The sequence below is a fragment of the Paramormyrops kingsleyae genome, chromosome 10 (assembly GCF_048594095.1).
Source record: "Paramormyrops kingsleyae isolate MSU_618 chromosome 10, PKINGS_0.4, whole genome shotgun sequence".
NCBI lineage: Eukaryota > Metazoa > Chordata > Actinopteri > Osteoglossiformes > Mormyridae > Paramormyrops > Paramormyrops kingsleyae.
Window position 1 is genome coordinate 13,879,470 of NC_132806.1, and position 27,569 is coordinate 13,907,038.

The following is a 27,569-nucleotide window of genomic DNA, read 5'->3' on the forward strand; positions in this document are numbered from 1 at the left end:
ATTTGATAGTGTGTTTGAGTGGGTATTTCCATGTCTGTATTTAAGTTTGCATGTGCATGCCGGTCTTCCTTGCCCTCTGCCTGCACAGTTGCCTCATCTCTGTCCGGGCTCTGCCCTTAACCCTAACCCCACCCTGCATCAGTTACATCCATCCTCTATCTCAGGAGGCAGTGGTGTGGGGAGGGGGATGTTGGGGTCAGAAAGCCATCCACATCCCACGACTCATTTCGGGGCACCCAGGTGTGACGAAGAGGAATGGATTCAGAGCCTCAGGGGACAGTGAGCATGAGAAGCAGCTCAGCCCGTCGGTATGTAGCGATAACAGGAAGGGAGGGAATGGCAGCGAATGGCCCCAGCGAGCACAGCGTGCACGTTTACCCGGACTCGTCCGTCTCTGAGGGCACGAGGGAGGCAGCACTGAGTAATGGATCCTACCTGACGTTGGCTTTTCAGCAGAAAGGTCATCCCCCACACAGAAACCAGAGCATGCTGAAACGGACGCCGTCACATGCAGAGCAGTACTACCTTAACAACGCAAACAGAAAGCTTTCGCCAGCTAATCTATACATGAAATGGTCGCACCCAGGTTACAGGGGCTCACTGCAGAATTAACAGGCAATCCTGCTGGTGTGAGGAAATAACATTAAACCTTGAGACTTCGGACAAATCTCTGGGGGTTAAGGGAACATTTCTAGCAGAGTAAGGACTCCTGATTGGCCTAGAAGCATGAAAAACGGAGCCACTGAATAGTCAAAGCCTAGGAAAAATAATATCTGATCTAGGGGTGTGGCTTGGGTGTGGTCCATTTAGGTGTGGTCTGGGTGTGGCATATGCAGACACTGGGTGTGGCCTGTACACATCACTCACATCTCCACAATGCCCTCGGGAAGGTTAGCAGGTATCTCTGTAAGGCCCTTCCTACGGCAGTCGATGATGTTGTTGTTGCAGGTGCAGGCCGCCGGGCAGACCGAGGCCTGAGGTGCGCAGGTGCGAGGTTCTGCCTGGGTAGGGCCTGAAGAGGAGGATATTGTGGATGAACAAGGCATCTCTGTACTGATGCATTTCACCCAAGACAGGTCGGAGGCCAGTTAGCCACACAAGTGTCTCCCACCACGTCACTCCAGGTCACTCATATCGTAAATACCTACCTGTGCACACAAAGTCCTTCTTCTGCACATCGGGTACGTTGAGACCTCTCATGTTGGCGGGGGTCATGCACTGGGTGAACGGTGCCAGGCTTCTCCTCTGCCGGAGCCAGTCGGAGAGCCAGGCCAAGTGGCAGTCACAGTGCAGGTTGTTGGAGTGCAGACGCCTGTGGAAGGAGATGGTATGAGGTATGGCGTTCAATTAGTCTCAGCAGAAAGCCCATCCTCTCTATGTGTTTGCACAACAATCACTCTCTCGCTCGCACTGCGTTAAATTATTCTTAAAACTCGAAGCAGGTGCATGCATGCGGCGTGAACAGAAAACCCCTCTACGCGCTTGCACTCGCTGGACCCTCTCCGCTTCTGCTCAACACTCGCTCGCGCCACAGGTTGAGTTTTGAGACTTTGGATTTCTCCACTTTGTTGATTGGTCACTTTGAATCCTGTGATTGGCTGATTGCTTTGGAAGAGGATGAAGATGATCACTGACCATTCGATGAGAGAACAACTAGTTTCATGCTCTGTCATGATGTCGGAATCTTTCCGAGATCCTATTTTAATACTGTATATTCGAGGTGATAATAGGAATCAGACATGTGTCTGAAGACATCTAAGTGAAAAATATACGCTAATGTTATTAGTAATGCAGGTAGCTAATGCTAATGTTGGTGCTAATACTGACACCGGCACTGCTAATGCTAACAATGATGTCAACACTGCTAATGCTAATGCTGGTGCTAACACTGACACCGGCACTGCTAATGCTAACAATGACGTCAACACTGCTAATGCTAATGCTGGTGCTAACACTGACACCGGCACTGCTAATGCTAACAATGACGTCAACACTGCTAATGCTAATGCTGGTGCTAACACTGACACCGGCACTGCTAATGCTAACAATGATGTCAACACTGCTAATGCTAATGCTGGTGCTAAAACTGATACTATAATTGCTAATGCTGATACTAACTGATGCCAACAGCACTAATGGTAACGCACTGCCAGCGTGGCAGCCTCTGGGGCTCCATGCCTCCCCCCCTACCTCAGCTGCCCTTCAAGTGACTGCACCTTGGGACCCATTATAAGACAAAAAATAAAAGACGGATGAAAAATAGCCACAAAAGGCAGCGTGACACTTTTCAGGCCTGTCTATGTCATTTCTGCAAAATCCTGTTAGCGGCACATTTCTGCTCATTGAAGACGGCAATATGGCGTAGATTCACAAGCCCCTCCTGCTGAAAACCCTGTTTATGGCCTGCCGTAGCCTGGGACTAATCACGGCAAAGTGGGATTAAACTGGCATTGGGGCAGGGGGATTTAAGGAGGCCGCAAATGCAGGCGTAGACGTGGACGACCCGGACCAGGACGGCTTCATTCAGCTGAGACCAGCAGAAAGATTGCGGGTGGCGTGGTCATCAGGCAGCGGGGGGCACTCTCTTCTCCGTGTCTGCCCCCGCCCCCTCCCCAGCCTGCTCAGGGGACATCCATCTTGGTAATGAAATGGAGGCGGCTGCGTGGAAGTGGGATGAACCGCCCCCCCCCGCATAAGAAACCAGAAGCCCACCCCCCAGCCCCACTAAACAGATTACAGACATCTCTAAACATCTGATTTAATAAGCTGTTTTTACAAGCAAAAAATTCAATATTGAGACCTCATGGATATTACTGGAAGAAAATTCAATACAAAGGCAGAGGCAGGGGGGGGTGGGGGGGGGAGTTGTGTGGTGGGCTGGTGTGGATAATTCAATACTGCCCAGAGAACTGGAGGTCTGGCCAGGACAGCGTCAGCAAATTCAATCCCGCAAAAGAGGTTAGGGGCCCCGGGGCCAGGGGGATGGGGTCCTGGGCCTGTCGGCCTTCCTGATGGATGGGGGGGCCGTCCTCTTCGGGAAAGTGGAAAATCTCAGACCCCTGTGCCCCCAAAAATCACGGGGGGTCCCCGTCAACACCAGAGTGGGGCTACAGCAGTGTCTCTGGGGGAGGGGAGGCTCCATATTTTCATCTCAAACCTTCCTACCCCTCCTCGAAAAGGCCCAAACTGGCCAACCTTGAGGCGGCGGCGGGAGAGGTGAAGGTCGGCCATGGTCAGACCACGTTCCAGGGAGGCTGGCCAGCCCGCGGGTCTCATCCATCGCGGTCGCATCCTGACAGCTGAAATGCCGTGCTGTGACACGGGGCCGCAGACCAGTCACCGGGGCTTTTCCCAGGCGGCGCCTGTGCTGGCAGGCTGGCGGCCTTCTGAACTTGTGGCGCATTTTGCGCAGCGACAGCGGCACGTTTGAATCTGCCACGGCCCCTGCTGCACCATGTTGGGAATTACACAGCAACGCTCTTGGAAGGAGATTAACCTGTGGCCTGGTGCATTCAGAGTGGATAGTGCAGAACTGCCTAGAAGCTAAATAATTAAGGATACAATAATGACAACAATGGAGGTAATCAGTGACACTTACAGAGTCCGCAGCTTGGGCATATGGTTGAAGCTGGACAGTGGAATGAGGGAAATGTTGTTGTTGTTGAGGGTGCTGCAAAGACAGAGAGGGAGGGGGGTTTCATTAGCATAACTAAGGGGGGGGGGGTTGGAATCTGGTGAGTCTCTGCTGCTCCCCACACCCCACCCTGCCAGGGACACCCCCACAAGCAGTCCGTGGTGCCAAATCTGTATGGGTGAAGCTTCTTATTGCAAATAGTGTAACTTTGCAATCCAACCCCACAGCGAAACCCCCTAACCCCCCCAGCTGAACGATGAGGGCTTAAATGGCGCTGAGAAAGCAGCTAAACGGCGCCTCCTAGCAACTTGCGCTTTACAGCTTTACCTCTTAATGACAGGGTTACCGAGAGACGGCGAGGCTGTTCCTCCCGGCCAGCGTCAAGCGCCATGCGGCCCGTGGTGCGGCGGTCCGCTGATGTGCGTCCGAGCACCCCCCCCCCCCACCCCCGAGGGAATGGCCTCCCACTTTACGGTATAATAATCCCTTCCCAAACATTACCATACTTGTGGCATTTTCAAGGTTTTATTTATAACGAATCGGAGGGGGAGTAAGAACGGGGTAAAACATAACAACCGCAAGAGAGAGAAGATGGCTTTTCTGCTGAGCGGGAGGACGCAGGGGCGACGTCTTCGGCACACAGCGTAACGTGATCCCTGCATGGCGGCAAGGCTCACACACGGGGCCCTGCCAGAGTTTCGGGGGAGGCGGGCAGTGACGTATGACCCGTGATTGGGGGAGAGGCGGCAGCAATAGCAACGTAAGTTAAAAAACAACTCTGCTACCCAAATACCTGGCAGTAATCTTGGAAGGGGAAGGGATACAACCTTGACAAGACCACAGAAGAGTGGCGAGGGATCAAATCTGTGAGTAAGGCAAAAGCACCTCCCCAGCCGTAAAACATAGGCTGATTTACAAGAAGCATGAGACGAGGGCAGCAGGCAGCACTGAGAAGAAGAGCTGTGTCGAGACTACAGACAAGATGCAGGCAGACAACGAAGTCTCATACTGCACACACTGCACACATTGCATCCAGACAGTAAAGTCTCACACTGCATACACTGTGGCCAGGCAGTAAGCTATCACACGGCCAACACTGCATCCAAGCAGCAAAATCTCACACTGCACAAACTTCATCCAGGCAGTTAAGTCCCACACTGCTCACACACACCGCATATAGGCTGTAAACTATCGCACCGCACACACTGCAGTAAGGTTATACAGTCTCACACTGCACACACTGCAGCCAGGCAGTAAAGTCTCACTCTGCACTCACTGCAGCTTTAAGTTTCCTAATTACAAATATTTTGGTTTCATATGCCATGGAAATGCTGGTAGAGCACATATAAAAACTGAATAACCACAGTGATTATGAGGAAACAGCGCCCTCGAGACAGTGCTATCTTCAGGCTCAGTCTCGACCTCCATGCTAGTTTGCTGGAGACCACGGAATCAATGCTCACTGTCTGCATTCCCTGTGAGCAGTATGGTGGCCACGTCCACACAGGCTTCCCATAATTACTGAAGTCGTTCTATCTGCTCCTTGTGATTCTCCCGACTCTTGGGAACAGAAATGGCCTGAAGGAAGGGGCAGTTAGGAAGGCACAGCTGGGAGTAACATGAGGGCAGGAGAGGAGGAGAGGCAGGCAGAGCAGGATTTCAGACACACCATGTGGGGGGCAGACAGGGCACAGTGTAGGTGTGACGCCTGTCACAGCGCCTGGGATTTCTAGCCTGATTATATGTTTCAACCCTAGGATAGGAAGAGTGTGGTTCCCTGCTTGTGCACATGTGAGAGACAGAGTGGCCTTCAAAACATGAGGAAGGTTCTGCATCTTTCTGTCTGTTTCAGAATCCTGAGAGCACCATGGGAAAATGCGCCACTAGTCACCGATACCACGGCAACAGCGCCCGTAGTGTCAAGGCGGCCTTGAGTCGGGCCTCGAAGTCAAAACAAATGAACAAAGTGCCCCCAGATGAGGGCTAATTTCGTTACGGGATCCGGGGGCTCTGCAGAACTTGTTGCAGTGTGACGGAGTCGGTCCAAACAGGATGGGAATGGGTCTGCCTTTGTTTTCAAAGCACGGGGAGCTTTGCTGAAGCACGGATCTGCAACTGAATGCTACGCCACTAACTCAAACAAAACCTCGCTAAGGGTAAACACAGGCCTACAATCACCAGTAGCACCAGGTCCACACCGTGAGCCCCAAACCTGAAAGCAGGATCAGTGAAACAAAAGCAAAGACACCAGAGCTTTATGCTTGGAAAGCGAACCCTGAGCCCTCTCCAGAAGGAGGTGATGAAAAGGCCACACCCATGGGAGCCCCGAGCAGTGGGGGTGGCAGGGACGACATGAGCGGAGCGCTGACGAGGCCGTTATATCATAAACGTGGACAGATCGGGTGTAAGCTGCACCTACCTCCAGACGCTCAGAGCGACATGATAAATTGTCCCCCGGTGTGAAGCCAGCAGAAGAGATACTTACAGATCATACCTGATACCACCACGCAGCACCGTGACCGCAATAACACGGAGGAGGCTCTGTCTGGGGGCAGGCGCATTTCTTGGGCTTAAAAACATCACGATGATTCGCCCCCTCTCTCAACTGAGCTTGTTCCTGCCCCCACTTTCCCGTCCATCATGGTGACAGCCACATTATTTAGCTAAGGACTACAGTTTAATCGACCATGCGGAGGTCAGATCAATAGCTTCCACAAGGAGGTGGGCTGCTGTCAGCTATTAAAGAGGCATAGAATTGCTAATTAGCGTCACCTCGGGGGGTCCACTCGGCTCAGTCCTCGGGCCGTCTTTTTCTCTGCCTGCTCAGGTCAGGCACGAGGGTTGATCTTAGTACACGCTATATAACCAGACTATTATCTGGCAGACGAAACGTCACCACAGGTCTCTTTGTTTAGCGTGTCACACGTGTTGTCAAAACCATGCCAAGGGGATACTGTGGGTCAGAGACCCAGAATTCATCTCATGGGTTTATAAATGCCGTTTCCATGGTGGCGGGGCTAACAGCAGAGACATCCGTGCTCCATGGACCTCTTGATGATGTCACCTGGCTCCAGGAATCTAAGATCACGGCTCCCTGCGATGCACGTGCCAGGGGGACTGGCTGACCGAAATTGTGGGTTGGGCCCTCAGCAAACTAAAAGTCCATGCCACAGCTAAATGAAAGTCATTGGTTTGGAGATGACTGTGTACTCCGAATTACCAGCATGCATGAGTAATTCATCAAATACCCCTGTGCTCCTTGAAAAGAGGGCCTGCAGGAAGGTCTCCAGAAAGCCTGCAGTTCCGTGAGTGGAAACTGCAGGGTGAAGAACACCGTCTGGCCCTGCCTCCTGCATTCCTGACAGTCCCTGCCATCCACCTCCTGAAAGATGCAGGTGGTCTGTGACTTGGCATTTTAGGATGCTGTGCCTCTGATTGGAAGGTCGCCGGTTCAAATCCCAGGCTCAGCAGAACGACTTCATCATTGGGTGCCTGAGCGAGGCCCTTAACTGCCAAATGCTCCACAGAGTGTCTAAAACGTCTATTGCTCTGGATAAGAGTGTCTGAAAAATAAATTGCAGAGAACGTCTCTATGTTCCACAAAGCCCATGCTTGCATACATGCAAGGTGTTAATGTTAAAAAAAGGGAAGTAAAATAAAGACTTGGGGTCATTTTGAATCAACATGGTGTTCCTGTGAGCAACACCCCACCACTTTGGGGTGAAGTCAGCAGAGCTGCTCACTGCTCTGCTGCAGGCGGCAGACATAACTGGCTGACCCCTGGCTCTCAGAGGAGTTTGGAATCAGCCAGCGTCTGGATTGTTCACGAGAGATCTGACAAGTACTCAGGGAGACATTCCTCAGAATCCCATCAGGACAACATCTTATCTCAAGAAGATATGTTCATGAAAACATTGAAAACTATAATTCATTCCCGTTTCTTCAGAGAACTCACAGTTATTAATAATCATTTATTTAATGAAAAACACACTGCACATGAAAATCCACCAACTAGACCGCAGCTTTCAGCAAAGAGTGTGGTTCAGGGTCTGAGATTATCGATGCTAAAATCTGAAGACCCACCTTTGAGCCTGAGAGGGCTGTGGTTACTGTTCTGGTTCTGGTTAGCACTGCTCACGCCTAAACAGCGGGTTCTGTTTTGATAAGCGATGCCGGTGAGTGGGTCCCGTACCTCCCTGCTTACAGGCAGATGGCCCTGCATTGTATCTGCTCAGTGAACAATGAAATGGAGAAGCACTGGATCACAGCGGCTTTAATGTCCTTTATTTTCCTCGGACCGTCTCGATTTCACGCCGTTGTCTCCGTGCAACAGGCCACGTGCTTTAAATTTAATAAAGCCACCTGTTCAAATGGGGCATATTTCCACAGACGGAAGGCCGTTATTAAAGGTATTAACTCTCCACAGACAAAGCATGCACTGAGGTCATGTGTTCATGCTCCCTGGGAAACGTGTCACTGATGGTCTGAAGAAATATCAAAGAAGAAATACAAGCAAATTGAATTATTATCATTACTAACATACTTTTCAATGCTGGAATATTTTTGCAGCTGTGTTCATTTTTCAGAGCTACGTGCTTTTCTGGAATGAGCCCTGTAAGGACTTGCTCCGCCATTCCTGCTTCTCCACTTTGTAATTTATTGCAGTTTCTTTCGGGTTGAAAGTTTTCCAGATTTTTACAGCGTGCCGGAATCACGCCTGCGATCTTTACTCTGGCTCATCGAAATGCGAAGCAGCATCGGGGGTGAGGGAAGGCGGCCGTGCTCGGAGGCCATTAGCCGAATCGTTAGCTCGCTCATGTTTTAATTTGGAGAGGAGCAGAGGAGCCACGTTACTTCCAAGGGTGACTGCGCCTTGGCCGTCGCTTAAGCGAGCCGCCCTCCCGGATAACGGGATCGCTTAAAAAACAGGAGAAATTGGCTGCGCGGTCATGACATTCACATTACGTTTAGCAGAAGCTTTTATCCAAAACAATGTGCATTTTTGAGAAAGCAGGCTCAGACAGCCCCTAAATTATCTGGGGATTAAGGGCCTCACTCAGACACCCACTGATGAAATCACTCTGCTGGCCCTGGGTTTTGAACTAGCAACCTTCTTATCACAGGTATGGTACCCTACCCCAGTGAACCACACACCCTCCCCCTATCATGAGAGGACTTCCCAAGTGAATCCCGGTGAATCCCAGCTGAGATGGCTGGACTTACATGGCCCTGCTCCTTCCTGCCTGGAACACTGTCCTCTGTGAGACCTTAAACAGCATCACCGTGTTGAACAATCTCCAAACTGCCCCAGCGTTTCGCTACAAGTTTGATGATAATTTGACAAGAAACAGGAACCAGCACACGTCCTCTATGAGCCATGATCATCCACAAGGAATTTGCAATATATCACCAATATTCTGCGCTAAGGCAATATTGCTTTTTGTACTGATAAAAACCAAATGAGATGCACGATTACATAACATCAAATTTAATAGCGTTATCTGTTTCTGCTCAGAAATTTACTTCACACTCAGGCCCGGTATAACAATTTCTGTGTTTAATAACTGTGTAATAAAACAATCTGGAATGTAAATGACTGCTTCAGAACAAATGAATTTCTCGATGAAGAATATGAGACACGACTTAAGGCAAGGCCAAAAGTGCTAAACAGTACAGCTGGCTGGTGAACGGATGAATGTGTGAATGACGTGCAGTTCAGTTAACTGCATTAGAGGTTCAATGAATGAATGGCTGAATGCCACCTCAGATCAGCCAAAGAATACCGTATTTAACATATACATAATTCACCTATATGCCAGCCATATTTATCTAGCTATCTAAGATCTGCTTCTCCAGAGTGGTTCTACTTATATAATTAATCGATCTGTGTAAACCCTGATTAGGAACAAAAAGCTATGCAGGAGAGGTCAAAAGCCCCCACACATTTAGCTAGTTAACAATGAGTCCTAGATCTGAAAAGAGGTTTGTCTACCAGCCACAGGTTCAACACTGCCTGCAGGAAGGTGAGACCCACACTCACTGGGGAAGACTTTGAGAATGTTATCAAAACTATCTGTAGTATCTGTATCTCAGATAAACCACAGATACCCGATGCCAGCACTAACTACCAAAACCAGCCAGAGACACTGATCTCCAGCACTAGCCACCAACACCAGCCACAGAGATCAGTAACTACCTATACCAACCCACGGACACTCAACACCAGAACAAACTACCAAAACAAGCCCACAAACACTCATCACCAGATCAAACTACCAAAACCAGCCCAGAGACACTCATCACCAGAACAAATTACCAAAACCAGCCCACAGACACTAATCACCAGAACAAACGACCAAAACCAGCCTACAGACACTCATCACCAGAACTACCGAAACCAACCCACAGACACTCATCACCAGAACAAACTACCAAAACCAGCCCACAGACACTCATCACCAGATCAAACTACCAAAACCAACCCACAGACACTCATCACCAGAACAAACTACCAAAACCAGCCCACAGACACTCATCACCAGATCAAACTACCAAAACCAGCCCACAGACACTCATCACCAGAACAAACTACCAAAACCGCCGCAGACACTCATCATCAGCACTAACCACCAAAACCCACCAGAGACACCACTCACTGGCATAAATGCGGGACCGGCAAGGCCACACTGCCGCTCAGAGGACACTCAGGAAGAGAAAACGGACAGAGAGGAAAAGGGAAAGAAAGATCGGAGAAAAGAGAAGGAGCTGGCTCAGGCTCCCCGGAGCAGGTGGTGCAGGAACTCACAGAATCTCGAGGTCGCGGAGGGCGCGGAAGGCTCCATCCTCAATGCAGCTGATGTGGTTGCTGTCCATTTGCCTGCGGACCAGAGACAGGAGTCAGAGTTGTGGGTGAGGGTGGGAGTGGGGGGGGGGGCATGAACGGGTGGGGGGGGGTTGGCAGTGAGGGGCAGAGGGAGACGCTGAAGACACCAGCCCCACATGACGGGCTTTCAGTTCTGCTAACCGCAGCCCAAAGACAGAGCAGCTGGCTGGAGCGGCCATCGTCTCATTATGCCTGCTGCTGTAGGAGCGAGCAGGGGAGAGAGGGAGAGAAAGAGAGAGAGAGAGAGAGAGAGAGGGACATTGAGAGAGAGAGAGAGAGAGAGAGAGAGAGAGAGAGAGAGGGAAAGGGAGAGAGGCTGGCAGTGGTGCACAGCCCCTCACACTGTCAGCCCTCTCTATGTATTCATTTTCTATCCTTCTGCATCCCTCCCTCCCTCCCGATTTTGAAAAGGGGAATGGCAGTTGTTTCATTACATTAGGGTGCCCAATCCATTAGGCGCTTTTACCGGCCGTCACTGCAACAATCTCATTAAAGGGAAGCGCACGTTTGTAAATCAGCTTTGCCTTGCCGCTGGATGCTCTCCTGCTACAAACCTCCCATTTCGTCACTTTGATCCTCAGGCCTAAGTGGCCACCTTCCCACACCTCCTCAGAGAATGGGACAGATGGTGAAGGGGAAAAATGCAAAAAATTGTCCTATTAGGTTCCGTAACAGCCATGGGGGGGGGAGGTGTGACTCCCTGATAGAAGTCTCCATGGCGATCGGACCCAACAGGAAGCTTCCCAGCTCCCGCCCTCTGTACCAAGATCATGCTCCATCTCAGTCTGCCTGTTACACCTCCTGTGCCCCTAAACTGGCTCCCCATCTTTCTGCAGTCCTATCTGGACAGTTCCTGCCTTGGGGACAAGAGGGGACCAGTGTGGAAAACAACAAAGCACTTTCTGGGGTCACTGATAATCGATACCAGTAAACAGAGAGGATGTTTCTCATACTTCAACTGGTTCACTTCTGATGACATTTCTGGTGCTGAGGTTCCCTGTGATTCCAGTTATTTGAACAACAACGAGGATGGGGGAGAGTTAGCCTTAGTGACTGGAACTGTTCAGGGTTAACATCCTGCAGTGGGGGCTGGGACAACATGCTGGGTGTATGACGACCAGAAATACAACAGAAATCCTGTTCTTCTGTTAGATGGGTCCGTCATCTCAATGATGCCAGCTCTGGGGCAGCAGCAGCTGTGGCCCTGCAGACTTTGCATCTGCAGTATGTGGGTTCAGATCCCAAAAAGGCTTCCCCAGCTGGATCAATAGGTCAGCATCAGCTGCACAACCTGATGTAGCATCAGTCGATGGAGCTGGTTTGGATGGCGGTGCTGAGTGTGTGCAGGAGAGCCGTCCAAGGAGCCCACACAGATTTTAAGGTGGCCATCACCCATGTGCTCCCCCCCCCCCCCGCACTTACAGATCCAGCCGCTTAAAATTTCCCCACTTTCCATGACAGGTCCTTGACAGGACCTTGACTGGCTCTTGGCTGGTCCTTGACTGTAATGAGATCCCCCACGATGATGTAATGAAAAAGGGGGCCGGCATGATCCACCCCTCAACTCTCTGTGTGTAAAGTACTTGCAATGATCTATCCATCCACCAGGGAGAGCAGTAATCTGAAGTGACTTACCTGAAATCAGGTAAGATACCTGAATCAGGTATTGTAACTCCACTGCAAAAAATGAAAATCTAAGCAAGTACAATTTCCCTATATTTAAACAAAATTCCAATTTCATTAATAAACTTACTACACTGCAATAAATGGCCTGTGAAATTTAGAAATAGTTTCTGTTGTGAGGCAAAGATGGCCTAAAACTGTCAAAATGTGTTTTTAGTCAGTTTATTGATGAAATTACAATTTTATTTTACTTCCCTCTTTGGAGATGAGGCGGTCCCAAGATATGTCCAATACAATAATTACAGGCCTAAACAAAGTATTAAGACTGATATTGTCAAGCAATGAGAGGTATATGAAAATTAATCAGATTTGAAGCCCATTAAGCTTGTTTGGCACAAGATGAAAGATTTCATGCGCAAGGAGGCCAAGCCAGGTACAAAGCAGCAGCATGTCCAAGAGTTATTTTGGGAGAAGAGAGTGACCCAAGATGTGTGTGACAGACTAATTACAGGTCTAAACAAAGTAATAAGGTTGACTGTGGAGAATAAAGGTGTGTTCTTTCTTTCTGTCTGGCTAACAGCCGGATAGGCTGCTGGTGGCTGCACATCCACGGGGGGGGGGGGGGGGGGGGGTGATGTGTGAATGTGTCATTAACTTCTCTGCTTGGCCACAATGAAACAATGAGACAGATGAGACAGATGTTTGAAGCGGTCAAGGTGAGGTTATTTTTTTAACATAAGAAACACTGCTTTCAGATCATAAGAACATAAGAACTATACAAACGAGAGGAGGCCATTCGGCCCATCAAGCTCGCTTAGGGAGAACTTAACTAATAGCTCAGAGTTGTTAAAATCTTATCTAGCTCTGATTTAAAGGAACTCAAGGATTCAGCTTGCACTATGTTATCAGGAAGACTATTCCATATTCTGACTATCAAGCCAGTCGGTTAAATAAACACTACTAAACAGTCATTACACACTACCAGTCAAAACTGTTGTTGGCATGTAAATTAGAAACCAGAAGACTATAGTGGAAAAAAAGTATGATTGTCTACCAAAAACATTTATACACTGTATAGTCATGACTGACATGCTGAGGCTGGGTTTGAACCAGTGACCCAGGGAACACAAGCACACAGGCTTAGCCCACTGAGCCACACAGGGACCCTGAAAGTGCAAATGTTTTTTGCATGAAAGTTCACCATAGCAAATACCCTGAGCAAGGAACTGCCCACAAGCACAAGAAAAGTGGTGGGGCTGGGGGCTGGGGGCTGGGGGCTGGGGGCTGGGGGCTGGGGGCTGGGGGTGGGGGGTCAACTGAATGTGTGAAAGTCATTAACATCTCTTTTGACTGGTAGTATGTGTGTGTTTGTGTGTGGGTTTGCATAGATCACATTTGAGGACCAAATTGCCCCCAAAGTGTAGTAAAACCTGAAATTTTCCTACTTTTGGGGACATTTTTTGAGGTCCCTATTTGGATAAACACTTTTAAAGCCTCTGATCACAAATTTTTCTGAACACATACAAATCGAATTTCAATGAAAAAGTTGGCCAAAATTTCACATCTGTTCACGACTATACGCTCGGGTGGTGAACAAAAGCACTGGCAAAGTCTTGCATTTCTGAAAAGTTTCAATACGCAGAAAAAGGCTAGTCACATTAGAAACGCTATTTCGTGAAGTCTGGTCCACCATCTAAACGGCTAAACACACCAGAAGCCCCTGAAATAGAAGAAATCACAAGACAGAAAACATTTTAACATCCCTCCATCACAGAGCCAGACTCGCCATCAAAACTGTAAGCTCCTCTAAACCCAGCTTATTGTACCTTGATACCTTGTACGTTGCTTTGGATAAGTCTGTTAAATGCTTTAAATGTAAATATAAATATTGTACAGTGTAAAGCCATGTAGCAGAAATGACTTGGGGTCAGTAATCCAGGAAACATGGAGGTGTACAGTAAATATCCATTGTCTTCCCAACATCAGTCACTGAATGGTATTAAAAAAGCACTGGAGAGTTCAAAGCATACAATTCTCACAGTCTAACAGCACCACCAACATTCAGATGTAAATGAGCTTGAGATGTAAATGCATGCTGGCTGACCAGATCACCCCCCCTGGAAAGAAAATATCCCTATTCCCTTTTATTGTCCTTGGTGATTTTAACAGAGTGAATCTACACCAGGAACTTCCTAAATACAGACAGCATATCGACTGCCCCACCAGGGACAACATCACACTGGACCACTGTTACACCATTTTAAAAGATGCCTATCGCTCTGTCCCCCGGGCAGCTTTAGGACATTCTGATCACTGTATGGTCCATCTTATTCCAATTTACAGGCAACAGCTTAAACGTGCCAAGCCTGTAGTCAAAACTGTGAAGAAGTGGACCAATGCAGCAAAGCAGAAACTGCAGGACTGTTTTGACTGCACTAATTGGACTGTCTTTGAAGCTGCATCTGATAATCTGGATGAGTTGACAGACACTGTGACATCATACATCAGTTTTTGTGAAGATGTGTGTGTCCCGACCAAGACCTTCTGCACATACAACAACAATAAACCATGGTTCACTCCCAAACTGCAACATCTTCACCAGGCCAAGGAGGATGCCTACAGAAGTGGTGACAGGGCCCTGTACAGGCAGGCCAGGAACACGCTGACCAGTGAGATCAAAGTGGCAAAAAGAAGCTACTCTGAGAAGCTGAAAGAACGGTTCTCAGCCAATGACCCTGCATCAGTGTGGAGAGGCCTGCGAGATATCACCAGCAACAGACGACCCCTACCCCCCGCTGAAGCAAACAAAGACCTGGCAGATGAGCTGAACAACTTCTACTGCAGGTTTGAGATAAACAGATTCACACCCCCCATCCACCCCACTCCAGAGACAATAACCCCCATCACACCTCGTACCCCCCTATCCTCCCCCCTGGAACTCAGAATACACAAAGCGGAAGTGAGCCGGCTGTTCCAGAAACAGAAAACCAAGAAGGCCCCGGGACCAGACGGTGTATCCCCCTCCTGCCTCAAAACCTGTGCTGATCAGCTGGCTCCCATCTTCACCCGCATCTTCAATAGATTCCTGGAGCTGTGTGTAGTTCCCTCGTGCTTCAAACGCTCCACCATTATCACGGTCCCCAGAAAACCCACCATTACAGGACTGAATGACTACAGACCTGTCGCCTTGACGTCTGTGGTCATGAAATCCTTTGAACGCCTGGTTTTAGCCCATCTAAAGGACATTACAGGACACCAGCTGTACCCCCTGCAGTTTGCCTATCGGGCAAACAGGTCGGTGGATGATGCAGTGAATATGGGGCTGCATTATATCCTGCAACATCTGGTCCGTCCAGGAACTTATGCCAGGATCCGATTTGTGGACTTTAGTTCGGCTAAACGAGCATAGATTTTAACGAGCAGTTAAAATCATTTCAGATCCGTCACATCCTGGACACAATCTTCTCCAGCTACCCCCCTCTGGCAGGCGCTACAGATCTGTTTACAAAAACTGTTTACACTCTACCTCGCACCTTAAAATTGCACAGTGTTACTCACCTGTGTATATTTATAATATTTATAATTTTTCACATTTGTATTGTATTTGTATTGTATTGTACTGTATTTGTACAGTATTTCTTGTATACGGTATTTTGTTTTTATAGTGTCACTTATTGTAGAGCTGGGTGATATGGCCTAAAAATAAAATCTCAGATTTTTTCACAAAAAATCTGATTTCCGATTTTAATCGATTCTCCCCTCCCCTACTCAAAATCAAACTACTTTATTTAGCTTTTTTTACTTTAAACCTGACCTTTAGGAGCAGTGTGTGGCTCAGTGGGCTAAGCTGTGTGCTTGTAATCAGAAAGTCACTGGTTCAAGCCCAGCCTCAGTATGTCTGCAGCTTCTTGAGCAAGGCCCCAACAGGTGGCCTTCACAGACAACTTATTCTTCAAAGATCAAGTTGAGGGAGGCATAAACACAATTTCCCCACGGGGATCAATAAAGTGTCAGTTATTATTGTGAACACTTTTAGAAAGGTTTCTCTATAGCTTATTTTAAAACTGGCAACAACACAATACACCCTCAAACTTATAAATAAAAGTAATAAGTAATATTGTAATAACAATAGAAAAAAAACACATAATTTTATCATGTCAGCTTAGTATTAAGTAAATACTTTATGCCATTGGGTTTGACATATTATATTACAATTACAATTACAAATTACAGAAGTAGCAACACCTTTCTTTGGGCACGTGCCATCTTTTCCCCTGTCATTGCCATGTTGTTAGTGAATCTGCTACAGTGTTAATTTACCCGTGAGGAATGGTGCATCGCATTAGTTCCGCATTTGGCGCTTGTGTGTAAAAAAAGTAATAAAATCAATTTCATGAAAACATATCGTCCTGAACTGTAAATTCGAATTAATCAATTAAATTGATTTATCGCCCAGCTCTAACTTATTGTTTGTGTATGAGAGAGTATCAAACTGTGGGAAACTAATTCCTTGTGTGCCCCAGCACACTTGGCGAATAAAAGCTGATTCTGATTCTGATTGCTGCAGCAGGTGAGGATCATGAACTCCCAATGACCTACAAATTCTTTAATCAATCAACAGTTACAGTATCAACAATCAATGGCTGGACAGTTGATACAGGGACAATGATCACAACACACATCAGAACAGCCTTCCCAAAGCCAACAAACTGAACCCTATTGAAAATTTGTGGACTATGCTTAAAATAAAGCACTTTAAAACAAATCAATATACTGTAGGACCAAAGTGCTGTACAAAGGATAAATAAGAATAGACAATAAACAAACCAATAAAGCATATTAAAATAAAATAAGTAAATAAAATAAATTAAAACAAAAATGAGCTTTTTTAAGTCATAGCAAAGACCATTCAATCATTTAACCCTGTAAAAAGAAAAGTAAAGTTTTTGTAAAGACAGCGCCATCTAATGGTATCACCCTGCAAGTGAATGAATGGGCGGGTTTATAGTCAAATATAGGCCCACCCCTAGAAGAAGGGGGGCTCTACCTTTCGGATGGTAATTGGAAGGAACTTGGCTGGGATTTGGCTGCCAGCCAGACTGGAGGGGAAATTTTAAGTGGCTGGATCTGTAGTACTGTCTGCCTATTGATTATACATTCCCTGTCGCCTGGAGACCACCTCGCTTGGCCAGTCGGATGGTCGTCTTGATGGTCTGCTGAATGTCGTTGCTGAACAGAGATGAACATATCAAGGGATGAGTGTACATGGTTGGCGGGTGGGGGGGCGGAACACTGAAATTTAATTACCCTTAATCTAATTATTGTAGCCTTTGATAATCCCAGTGATAAGAGGCACTAGCAGACTTGCGGGGGGGAGGGGGGAGAGAGGGCAGGCGTAGGTCCCAAGCCCCCACCACTGTCAACCTGGGAACACAGGACTCAAAGATAGCACACGGTACCGAGTCTCACCATGGCTCATTAAGGGCTGAGAGATGGTGGGGGGGGGGGGGGGGCGGGGGGGTGCACGAGGGGGCGCTGGCAGCACCGCGGTTTCCTGTCTGCTCGTAAAACCTGCTGCTCCTATCGCCCGCAACACCATAACTCACAGGGACTGCGGCTGCCACGGCATTCTGGGTAGGAGAGCGTGACACCAGCAGGCTTTTTATGAGCTTATCTCAGCGTGGGGGGCTGAAGGGGATTGTTACACGTGTGAATGTGGCCCAATCCATGTCAGGGGCAGCTACGTCTTCGCATTTACCTGTGAATCACTCTGCACTGGTCTCATCTGAGGCATAGCTCAACTATGAGGCTTCTGTTCCTACAGATCTCAAGAAGGTCCGTAGACCTCCAGTCTCCACTGATCTCCACAAGGTCAGGGACCTTCAGTCTCTGCAGATCTCAGCAGGCTACGCAGACCTCCAACTTCCATAGATCTCCACACTGTCCATTGTCTCCCCAGAGTACCACTACAAAAGCCCCGTTTTCTCTCTGTGGGACCGTGAATCTCTTCATGTGTCTTTTGGAATGGTCAGTGGCATCTGACTGTTGACAACGTATAACGTAATGCAGACCCCCCCCCCCCCCCAAGTAGGCCAGCGCTTGCTAATGTGGAGACAGACACAGGTAAAGGAGAATGATGGGGCAGTGGGCTTGAAGAGGAAGACGGTAGGCGAAGGGCCCGGGGAGTGACAATAAGGACATAGGACATTCATCACCATCACTGCGAACCCCCAGAGTAATTCACCCCTACTTGTCCTTCCACGGGTCCTGAAGTGGATGAAGTTCTGTGGTGTTGTTGTTAACTTTTGGACACTGTGCTCAAAAAGCACAATAAGGAAGGGTGGTATTTATAATAACTAAAGCCTCATATTTCCGTGAGGCCCCCTATTGGTCACTACACTAAATATTAAATCACCCATTCCACAGTCCAGATTAGATGTGCATTAAGGCCATATTGGAGAGGAGCATGAGGTTAATGCCAGATAATGCAATAGCACACGCTTGTGAAGAGTAGCGCTGAGCTCTGGTGGCCCCCATCTGACTGTCACATGCTTAGAGGTCCAGGTGGAAGATGAGAGACCTACAGCAGGTCCAAGGTAGTGCCCTAAATGCACTTTCAATGGGCTCAAACACACACCCACACACAGGGCCCCTTGGATTTCGCTGCTTAGTTACCAAGGGAAGTATCACACCATGAAGTGTAACTTCAACAAAGCGTCTTGTACGAACTTTGAGGGATCACTCCCGGTCCCACCCAGGCCTGTTTCCGGACCCAGCTGTGTTTTGGCAGCCAGAAGCACAGTGTTTCCTGGCCTGTGCCAAGGGTCCGAACGTTGGCTCCCCTGCCCCCCTTCCCCGACCTGAGCATACTTCCATTCTGTAGCTAAAACTCTGTGAAGTTCTCCTGTGGCTACGTCTCTGTCTCTAACACATTCATCTGGCCTTAATGCATGTCTAAATTGGATTGTGGACTGCAAAAATAATTAAGACTGAAGATAAAATAACAAAATGACTTCAAAAATTTATATTAAGTCTTTTTATTACAGGGTCTAATTTCTCCTTTATCGAAAAACTTGTTAAATTAGCCTCACAGTTTACTAGACGAAATCAGATACCTAACCTGCTACAGTATTAGTCATGGAAAGACAGTGTGGTCACCTGACTTTATTTACACACAGCCTGAGAAATGTCCTCCTAAATGGACATAGGGGGTGGGGGTGGTACTTACAGGTTCTTGACAGCAGTGATCCCCCGGAAGGCTTTGCGAGGAATGGCCTGGATCTGGTTCTCGCTCAGGTCCCTGTCGGTTACACAACACAAAAGGGGGAGGGGGGTGTGCTTTAGCCAGGTGATCTCAGAAGTACAGTGAGTCTTCAACAACGGAACTTCGTTCTCTGTGTGTATAAGCAGTACATCCATCCATCCACCCATCCATCCATCCATCCATCCACCCATCCATTCCCAAAACCCTTATTCAATAAAAAGTTTCAGTGGGACTGGAGCCCATCTCAGGAAGCATAGGGCACAAGGCAGTGGGCATCCTGGATGGGATGCCACTCCGTTGTAGGGTACAGACAGAAAATCACACACTATGGGCACTTTTGATGGCACCACAACCCCGCAATGGAAACCTGCGCAAACACTGGGAGAACATGCAAAGACTCACAAATAAATATATTTGATTAATTACAGAGGAGACTAAGACCGCAAATCTCAGTGACGTGAAGAAGATGAACAGAGATGGAGGCCGGGGAGGGAGACAGACTCTCGCCGCATGTGAGTCATGACTCGGATTATTTCTGACATGTCAGAATGGGTTCGCTTAACTTAATTAAGCTTGTTTGTTTGTGGACTCTGGCTGGCAAATATAATTCTAAAACCAGAACGCAATTACCGGGAATGTAGGAGATGAACGAGATACAGATATCTGCCTGGCCAATCAGAGACCCCCTCTTTCGCCGCTCTCGAGAAACAGGACCACCAATTGGGTCGACCCCCATGACCCCGCTACAGCCAATTCTGGTGATAAACATTCAGGCCCGGGTCCAATGCGCGGCATGAACCGCAGTGGAACCCGGCCAAATCCCAGTGCGAGGCCCCGGGGATCTACGAGCTAAATGGCGAGCCGGCAATTTCCTCCTGAAGCGTTATAAAAACTAAATTTACTGCACACACAGCCCAGGAAAGCAGCGAGTGTTTCTGCTTGAAGTGACTCGGGTTTCAGATGCACACGCTGAATGAGGCAGTGTTGTGGCTGCCCCACGTTGATGCCCCTTCGACACGTCCAGCGCTGCGCCGACCCCCCCCATCTGTCACCCCCCCTCCCACCCAACAGACCTTTCCCGACCAGCAGCTTGCTGTTTTTCTGTCAGGCGCCTCTGAAAATGTGCTGCATGGGGGAAGAATGAACAGTAAATCTGCAACCGGCCATGGGGGGGGATACTGCACAAGTACATTAGGGCAGCCCCTTTCGTTCACACTGCGTAAACAGCGCCGCATTAGCGAGCTCCTCATGACGCCTGGCGAGCTGCACAGACGACTTTCTAAACATCCCACCCACCCCCCCCCCCCAAGCTAAGTCGTCATAAATATTTGATTGTTTTGTTTGCTTTGCGGCCTTTTTTTTTATCGTGCCAACGAAACATAAATACAGTCTGTCCGCCTGTGCCTGTTCGCCGGGAGTCACTGAGAACTGCGGAGACACACAGGCCCCCATTAAGACAAACAGGCATTATTTAAGGCAGCTGCAGAGCCAGAAAGACAGGGGCCTTAGAGCGTGTGCAGGGGCCGCCCGCTCAGGCATGCACACACACGGCCGCTCATTAACTCATTCATCCGTTTATTCATTCATTCAATCATCTGTTCATTCATTCATTCACAACGACCACTTCATTCATTACAGAGAACCTCCCCCACTAAATTCACGAGACTCATGCAGCCACGGCCCCCTCCTCCCAGACGCATGACAGAGACGAGGGCCTGGGGGGGATGGAGGAGTGCATTCGTCTTCCAAAACTGACAATCTGCTTGCAAATTTCATTAATTTCCTTTTGCTGCGCTGCCCTCCTCTGGATGGAGGCCATAAATCTCCCGGTTTCTCCCTATTGATTCCATTACGGCTCCCCTGTCCAGACGGGCCGGCGGCACCACGGCATATTACAGATAAAAAGGCGCAGGGCGGGTGTGAGGACAGCGGATCGGGGCCCAGGGGTCTGCCGGACAGAAGGGCCCACCCGGATGTAGCAGCTTGCACTGTTAGCATCCCCGCTCCCAGATTAGCATCAGGGCCTGTATCCTAGGGACATCAAATTCACCCCTCAAAGGTAAACACAGAGCCGTCTGACTGGGGGATACATGAGTGGCAAAGCTGCTGATCATTAATGTGTGTGTTTGAGGTTGGGTTCATATGGAAAAACGGGTGACTGACCGCACACTTGTGGTCCAGAGGGGTCTTAACCATACCCAGGTTATCTGACATGAAACTCACTTTTATGGATGAAAAAAGGAGTCCTGGTTTTCTGAAATCAGCTTTTTGTGACTGACTGACTGTGAGCCTCCCCATGCATCGATGATGGTGATGGTTTGTAGCCATGTGTTAAAACAGACCCAGCTTGAAAGAGGGGGAACAAGCTCCCATCCCTTAACAGGCAGCTTCCAAGATGACAGTGGCTCCTCGTTTGTCTTGGATATAAAAAAAGTATAAAAATGTTCCGCCCTCTGGCTGAATGCCCCAGCAAGGGCAGCACCCCCCACCACCGCCATGTGCCTCTCCTGTGGTTTTCACTCCTCCACAGTTCTGTTAAAACAGTCTGGGAGTAGGGGGAGGCTTTTTGAGTGGTTTAAAGGGGTCCAGGGCCCTTTGATTGAGGATACCCCCCCAAAACAGCTGGATCCCAGCTAACCTCCCTAAGATGAAGCTAAAGGCTACATGCTAATTCTTCCGAGCATCGATATAAGGGAATCAAGGCAAAAAACTGAGAATGAGATATGGGGGTCACATTCAAGTGGTAGACTCTGTTTAATTAACTCACTGCTGAATAGACACATTTTCATATTAATCATCCCAGAAACTGACACAGGCTGAAGCTGGCTAACGTGGACCAAAACCAGCTGAAGCTAGCTGACGTGGGCTGAAACTGGCTGATGCAGGCTGACACAGGTTGACATGAGCTGACACAGGTGGAAGCTGGCTGCCATGGGCTGACAAGCTGAAGCTGGTTGATGCCCTTGTTGATGCAGGCTGACATGAGTTTACACAGGCTGAAGCTGGCTGATGCAAGCTGACACGGGCTGAAGCTGGCTGATGCAGGCTGACAGACTGAAGCTGGCTGATGCAGGCTGAAGCTGACTGATGTGGGCTGACACAGGCTGAAGCTGGCTGATGCAGGCTGAAGCTGGCTAATGTGGGCTGAAGCTGGCTGATACAGTCTTATACAGACTGAAGCTGGCATACATGGGTTGAAGCTGGTTTATGCAGGCTGACATAGGCTGAAGCTGGCTAACGCAGGCTGACACAAGCTGAAGTTGGCTGATGTGAGTTGACACAGGCTGAAGCTGGATGATACAGGCTGATGTGGGCTGACAGGCTGAATCTGTCTGTTACAAGCTGACAGAGGCTGAAGCTGGTTTATGCAGGCTGACATAGGCTGAAGCTGGCTGATGTGGACTGACACAGGCTGAAGCTGGCTAATGTGGGCTGAAGCTGGCTGATACAGTCTTATACAGACTGAAGCTGGCATACATGGGTTGAAGCTGGCTGACAGGTTGAAACTGGCTTATGCTGGCTGATATGGTCTAACATAGGCCTTTCCATGCTGTCCTAAGCTTTGCTTACAGGAGCATTTAAATCATCACTCAAATGGTCCCTGGGGCACTGGCAGCTCTTCACTTCAGCTGTGATGCTCCCCCAGCGCTCGCAGGAACACGCCTGTGCATGGAAATCAGACATGGAAATAGTTTTTCCCCTTGTAAGTATCTATTACGCTTTGTCAATACTTTAATGAAATTGGACAGCTTAATGTGATTTATCCTGATCCATACGCTTTATGGTCATAAAAGACTTTTTGGCTCCACTCCTGAAAAACACTGAGCAAATTTAGATGAGTTGCTGGTAGAAAAAGACAAATAGGCGCAGAGCCTCGGATGATTTGTTATTGGTTAATTCACTTTTATTCCCCTTTTGCCATTTATGTGAATTCTCTGTTCCCTTTCTGAACAGGAGGGTGCGACAGCAAGTCCATCTGGGGACATTTACAGCAGTAGTAAAATGCAGCTGTGCTGGACATGGTGGGGGGGTGTGGGGGGGTGCTAGGCTGGGATGAGATCCCCAGGGGTTCTGACACTTCAGGGACGGAACTTCCAATCATTAAAAAAGAAGAGCCTCCCCTAGACTGTTCACACCACCCACTATGTGCAGGTACATTGTGGATAGACAGAGTCAGAACCTGGGTCTTGCCAAGACCACAAGAACGATATCTGTGTTCTTGGTATTAAAAAACACCCCATGACAAGATGTGTAGTTTCCAGTAACTATGACAGGGGAAGGCCTCCCGTGGGCTATCGGGGCATCACCTCCATCCAGGCTCCAGGCTCACTGGGCCCTTTTCAGCACAATGCAACCAGAGGAGCTGGGGGTCGGGACCTGTACAAAGGCAGCCGTGAGAGGCACCTGAGCTGGGCAGACTGCTCGTAATCCCCCTGTAAACACAGACCCCATTCAAACAGCCCAGGACCTACAGGTCTGTCCCATGATGAAAACATCTAATAAGACCTGGGAGAGCAGGCAGCCCTGGACCTGTCGGACATTGGGGGTCGAGGTCACAGCTTGATTAGGTGAATCCCTGGCGCCCATTGGAGGAGCTCGAGTGATTCCGCCATGCCAGGAGCTCCCAGGAAAAGAATGTTGGAGGCGTACCCTCTTTGTGACCTTCTACACACTCCGCAGGCTTCTACTGAAGCTGTTAACCCACAGCTTCAGCCCTGCCCTTACAGCATGCAAACCCTACCAGCCTTACTGCATCTAAGTCTTTCTCACAATGCTACAGGATGGAGCTGTGTAGGAGCCTTGGTAATTTCTATGTTTGCTAGATCTACTAATCTCTTTATAATGGATGTAATTTAGTTAGCTCCAGTGAATGGCCAGTGTCTGTCTAACTGAATAACAGCCCAAACTGATCTGGTCCTGTGAGAGGACCACCTGCTGGGCTTTTTAGCAGGATCAGAGACCCCGAACGCGCAGCCTGGAAGCTGCAGATATGCCCTGCTTGGCTCCGGAGGGGGAGAGTGGGGCGGGCGGTACCCCCCTGCTAAATCCAGCTTCAGATTTAGCCCCCCATTTCATACCGAAACTCCCCTGCCTTGATCCTGTAGCTGTTCCGCTGTGCGAACAGGTAGTGAGAACATTTTAAGCCCATTGCTACTTGCTTTGGATGCAAAGGAACTTCTGAAAGTCAGTAAATCAAGTTAAAAGGAAAAAATAGGCAGCTTGTGACAAAGAGCTTGTACTTGTCTTAAAAGGATGTGTTTTAAATTACAGTGCATCACATGACCTTCTGCAGGTGGCAGAGAACAAGATACAAGGTCATAAATGACAAAAGAAATGAGATGGGGGTCTCTGGGCACGCAGGGTGGGCAGGGGAGGACTAGCTACTCCGCAAGAGCTGGGAGAGAAGGTCCCAAAAAGGTGAAGAGTTCCTGTAGATCCTCTGAAGCTTTTAACCTCATGGGTCACAGCAGACGTCACACGGCGACTGGATGGCGTCCCACTTCTGGATGAGGAGAAAGGAATCCTGACTGAAAGCACTTGGCCTCCAGTTCACACACAGTTTCTGGGTGGGTGATCCCCTCCAGTTTCAGCTTATAGGGGCCACACAGGACTGGGCGGGAGATCAGACAGGAACACGAAGTCAGGTGAACAGGAAGTTAGATGTGATTGGTCGGATGGGGGCACTGTCTCCTTCACAGGGCCCAGTGAACACTAGAGCTGCCCCAATAGGGAGCTTGAGATGAAGGACTGATCAGATTGCTCATGAGATGCGTGTATGGACTGAAGTAGCAATGCAGACAGGACAAAGGTCCCATTACAGAGGACAGAATACTAATGCAAAGCCACTCTCTTTGGAAGACTCTGCAGGCCAGAGAACCTTCCAGTATGGTTAAAGCAAACAACTACAAGCTAAGAGACCCATTTCCTCCGAGGATAGGGGTTAGTCGTGGACACTGTTAATTAGCACGGGAATTTGGATGTTCCGAAAATAGGGGGAAGCCAGGAAGATTCCAGCAGCCTAGCGACCGAGCCAAAGAGGGCCATTGTCAGGAGAGTTTTCTTCACCCCATAATTACTCGACATATGATTCGGAGAAGGTCAGAAAATGCCCTGAAACCCTGGTAATTAATATGTAACCCAACCTAAGAACACCTTAATTGTATCCAGATATAGGCAAAAGGGGACTCTGAAATTAACCAAGAAATTAAAAACAAGAGCCCGGCTCCAAGGCCCCCGCTGGCCCGCAGATCCACTCCACACTGAAGATCTACTGTCTCCCAGTCAACCTGTAAGCATCTGCCCAGGATGCTCCTGCCTGCAAGACGCAGGTGTCCGTCTGTCCACAAGATGGCGCCCACTGGCTTCTCACTGTCCTCAAAGGCACAAAATCAACACTGTTTTTTTTGGCGGTGCGGCAAGGAGATGATCAGTGGTGTAGTTTTGGCCAGAATCCACATTCCCAACCATGTTTAAATGTGAACACATTATTGCATATGACGCCTAGGAGAAAGCAGAGGCCTTGGACACCTCTGAGGAGACCCCGACTGTCCGTCAGGAGGTCTGGATGTGTGGTGACAGCAGGGCAGTGGACTCACAAGCGTCACTCCTGTCCATGGTGGGTGGGGTCAGGTGCCCCTCCTGTGAGACTGGTAACTCTGGTATCTATGGATACCACAGGAGGCCAAGCCCAGAGGAAAAGGTGTGATGTCGCATTCTGATGAGGAAGTGAGACCATTCTCATGGGCAGGTTCTCTATGCACTGTCACACAGCCTGGGGACACCATGACCCCGTCACCGAGTTCCAGCATGCAAACAAGTCTCCACGCTCAAAAGCTCGGCTGGAATTTAATCAATCACAGCTCCTCTTGAACTGGGTCGGCCAAGGAAGTAAAATCTATGCTTCCCAGTTAAGTTCACCAGTTGCCACTGGGCAGTTGGGAATTGGACTCCAACCTCATTCGTGCCTGGGTTCACGGCCACTATTAGCTGAGTTCCTCATCTTACTGCTCCACATCCTGCCCTTACAGCAAATGCATCCCACTCAAACCCAGCATTCCTTCCTCTATCTTTTGCCTGTCTTTTGATTTCCTCGCTTTTTCCATCCCCTCAGCGGCGTCTGTATGTTATCAGAGCCCGCCCCGCCCCGCCCCGCCCCCCCCCCTCTGTGTTTCCACACTGCCCATCCTGGACACTCCAAAAGCTTTAAGGCGGTCCCATGGGGTGGCCCTCAGCAAAGCTGAACAATTTGCTGAAATACAAAATTCAAGGGACGGAAATGCCAGAAGGACCCCGGGCCCTACGCCCCCCCCCCCCCCGGTGCCCTCTGTCGAGCCGCGTGCTGATTAAAGGGACACCGAGGCCCACAAACACAGCGAGTGTCTGGCCGGCTTGCCCATTCATGGCTGACGTGAATAAAGCAGCCGTTCCCACATTTATACTGTATCTGAGCAAAGCCGCTCATTTATTCATACAGAGCACCACAAGCTCACTGTGCGCTCAGCTCTGGGCCACCGCTCGGTCCCCCTCCTGTCTCTCCTGCGCGGACATTCCACCAAGAAGTGGGGAGGGCGAGAGGGAAGGTTCCAGTTCTCCATCACGTCTGGCCTTCTGCACAACCACCTTGCACCAAGCAGTCCTGCTCTGATGGCTCCGTCCTCGCGGGTCGCTGGGCCCATGAGGCCCCCCTGGGAGGGGACTGGGACAGCCGGGCGGTGATCCCCACCCCCACATCCACAGCCTGTAAAAGGCAACCCTGCAGAGATCAACTAAAAAACATCTCAAGATGGTCCATATAAACCCAGCATGGAGCTTCCAAGGACCGCCTAGCCGAGGAGGATCGCTCATACTCCTGTCCAAAAAAATGGCTGCCAACCCCCCATGAAAACTGGGACAAAAAACCTCAGGGAGGCATTTTGGACAGATGGACAGGCAGACAGACAGATGGCAGATTGTCAGACAGACAGACAGAGTAGCAGGCAAACATGCATCCGAACAGACAGCCTTGTAAATAGTCAGAGTGACGGAAAGGCAGGTGAATAGACAGACAGGGGAATCATGGGAAAGCGTGGCCCATGGACCACAAGACCGGGAGCCTTCCATACTGAGATCATGCAGGGATGTTCCGTGACACACTGGAGCGTGGGGTGAACATGACGTACTTCCCC

The 27,569-nt window shown here is 49.1% G+C and overlaps 1 protein-coding gene across 1 annotated transcript in view; it reads right to left on the reverse strand.

The window, feature by feature from the left end:
- The window catches only part of slit3 (slit homolog 3 (Drosophila)), a 108,795-nt gene that overhangs the window by 27,179 nt on the left and 54,047 nt on the right, over positions 1 to 27,569 (reverse strand). Inside the window, exons 5-9 of the mRNA XM_023794981.2 lie at positions 19,369 to 19,440; positions 10,440 to 10,511; positions 3,599 to 3,670; positions 1,149 to 1,312; positions 868 to 1,012 (exon numbers count right to left, since the gene is read on the reverse strand). Coding sequence (XP_023650749.2) covers positions 868 to 1,012; positions 1,149 to 1,312; positions 3,599 to 3,670; positions 10,440 to 10,511; positions 19,369 to 19,440 — 525 coding nt within the window. The remainder of the gene's footprint in view (positions 1 to 867; positions 1,013 to 1,148; positions 1,313 to 3,598; positions 3,671 to 10,439; positions 10,512 to 19,368; positions 19,441 to 27,569) is intronic.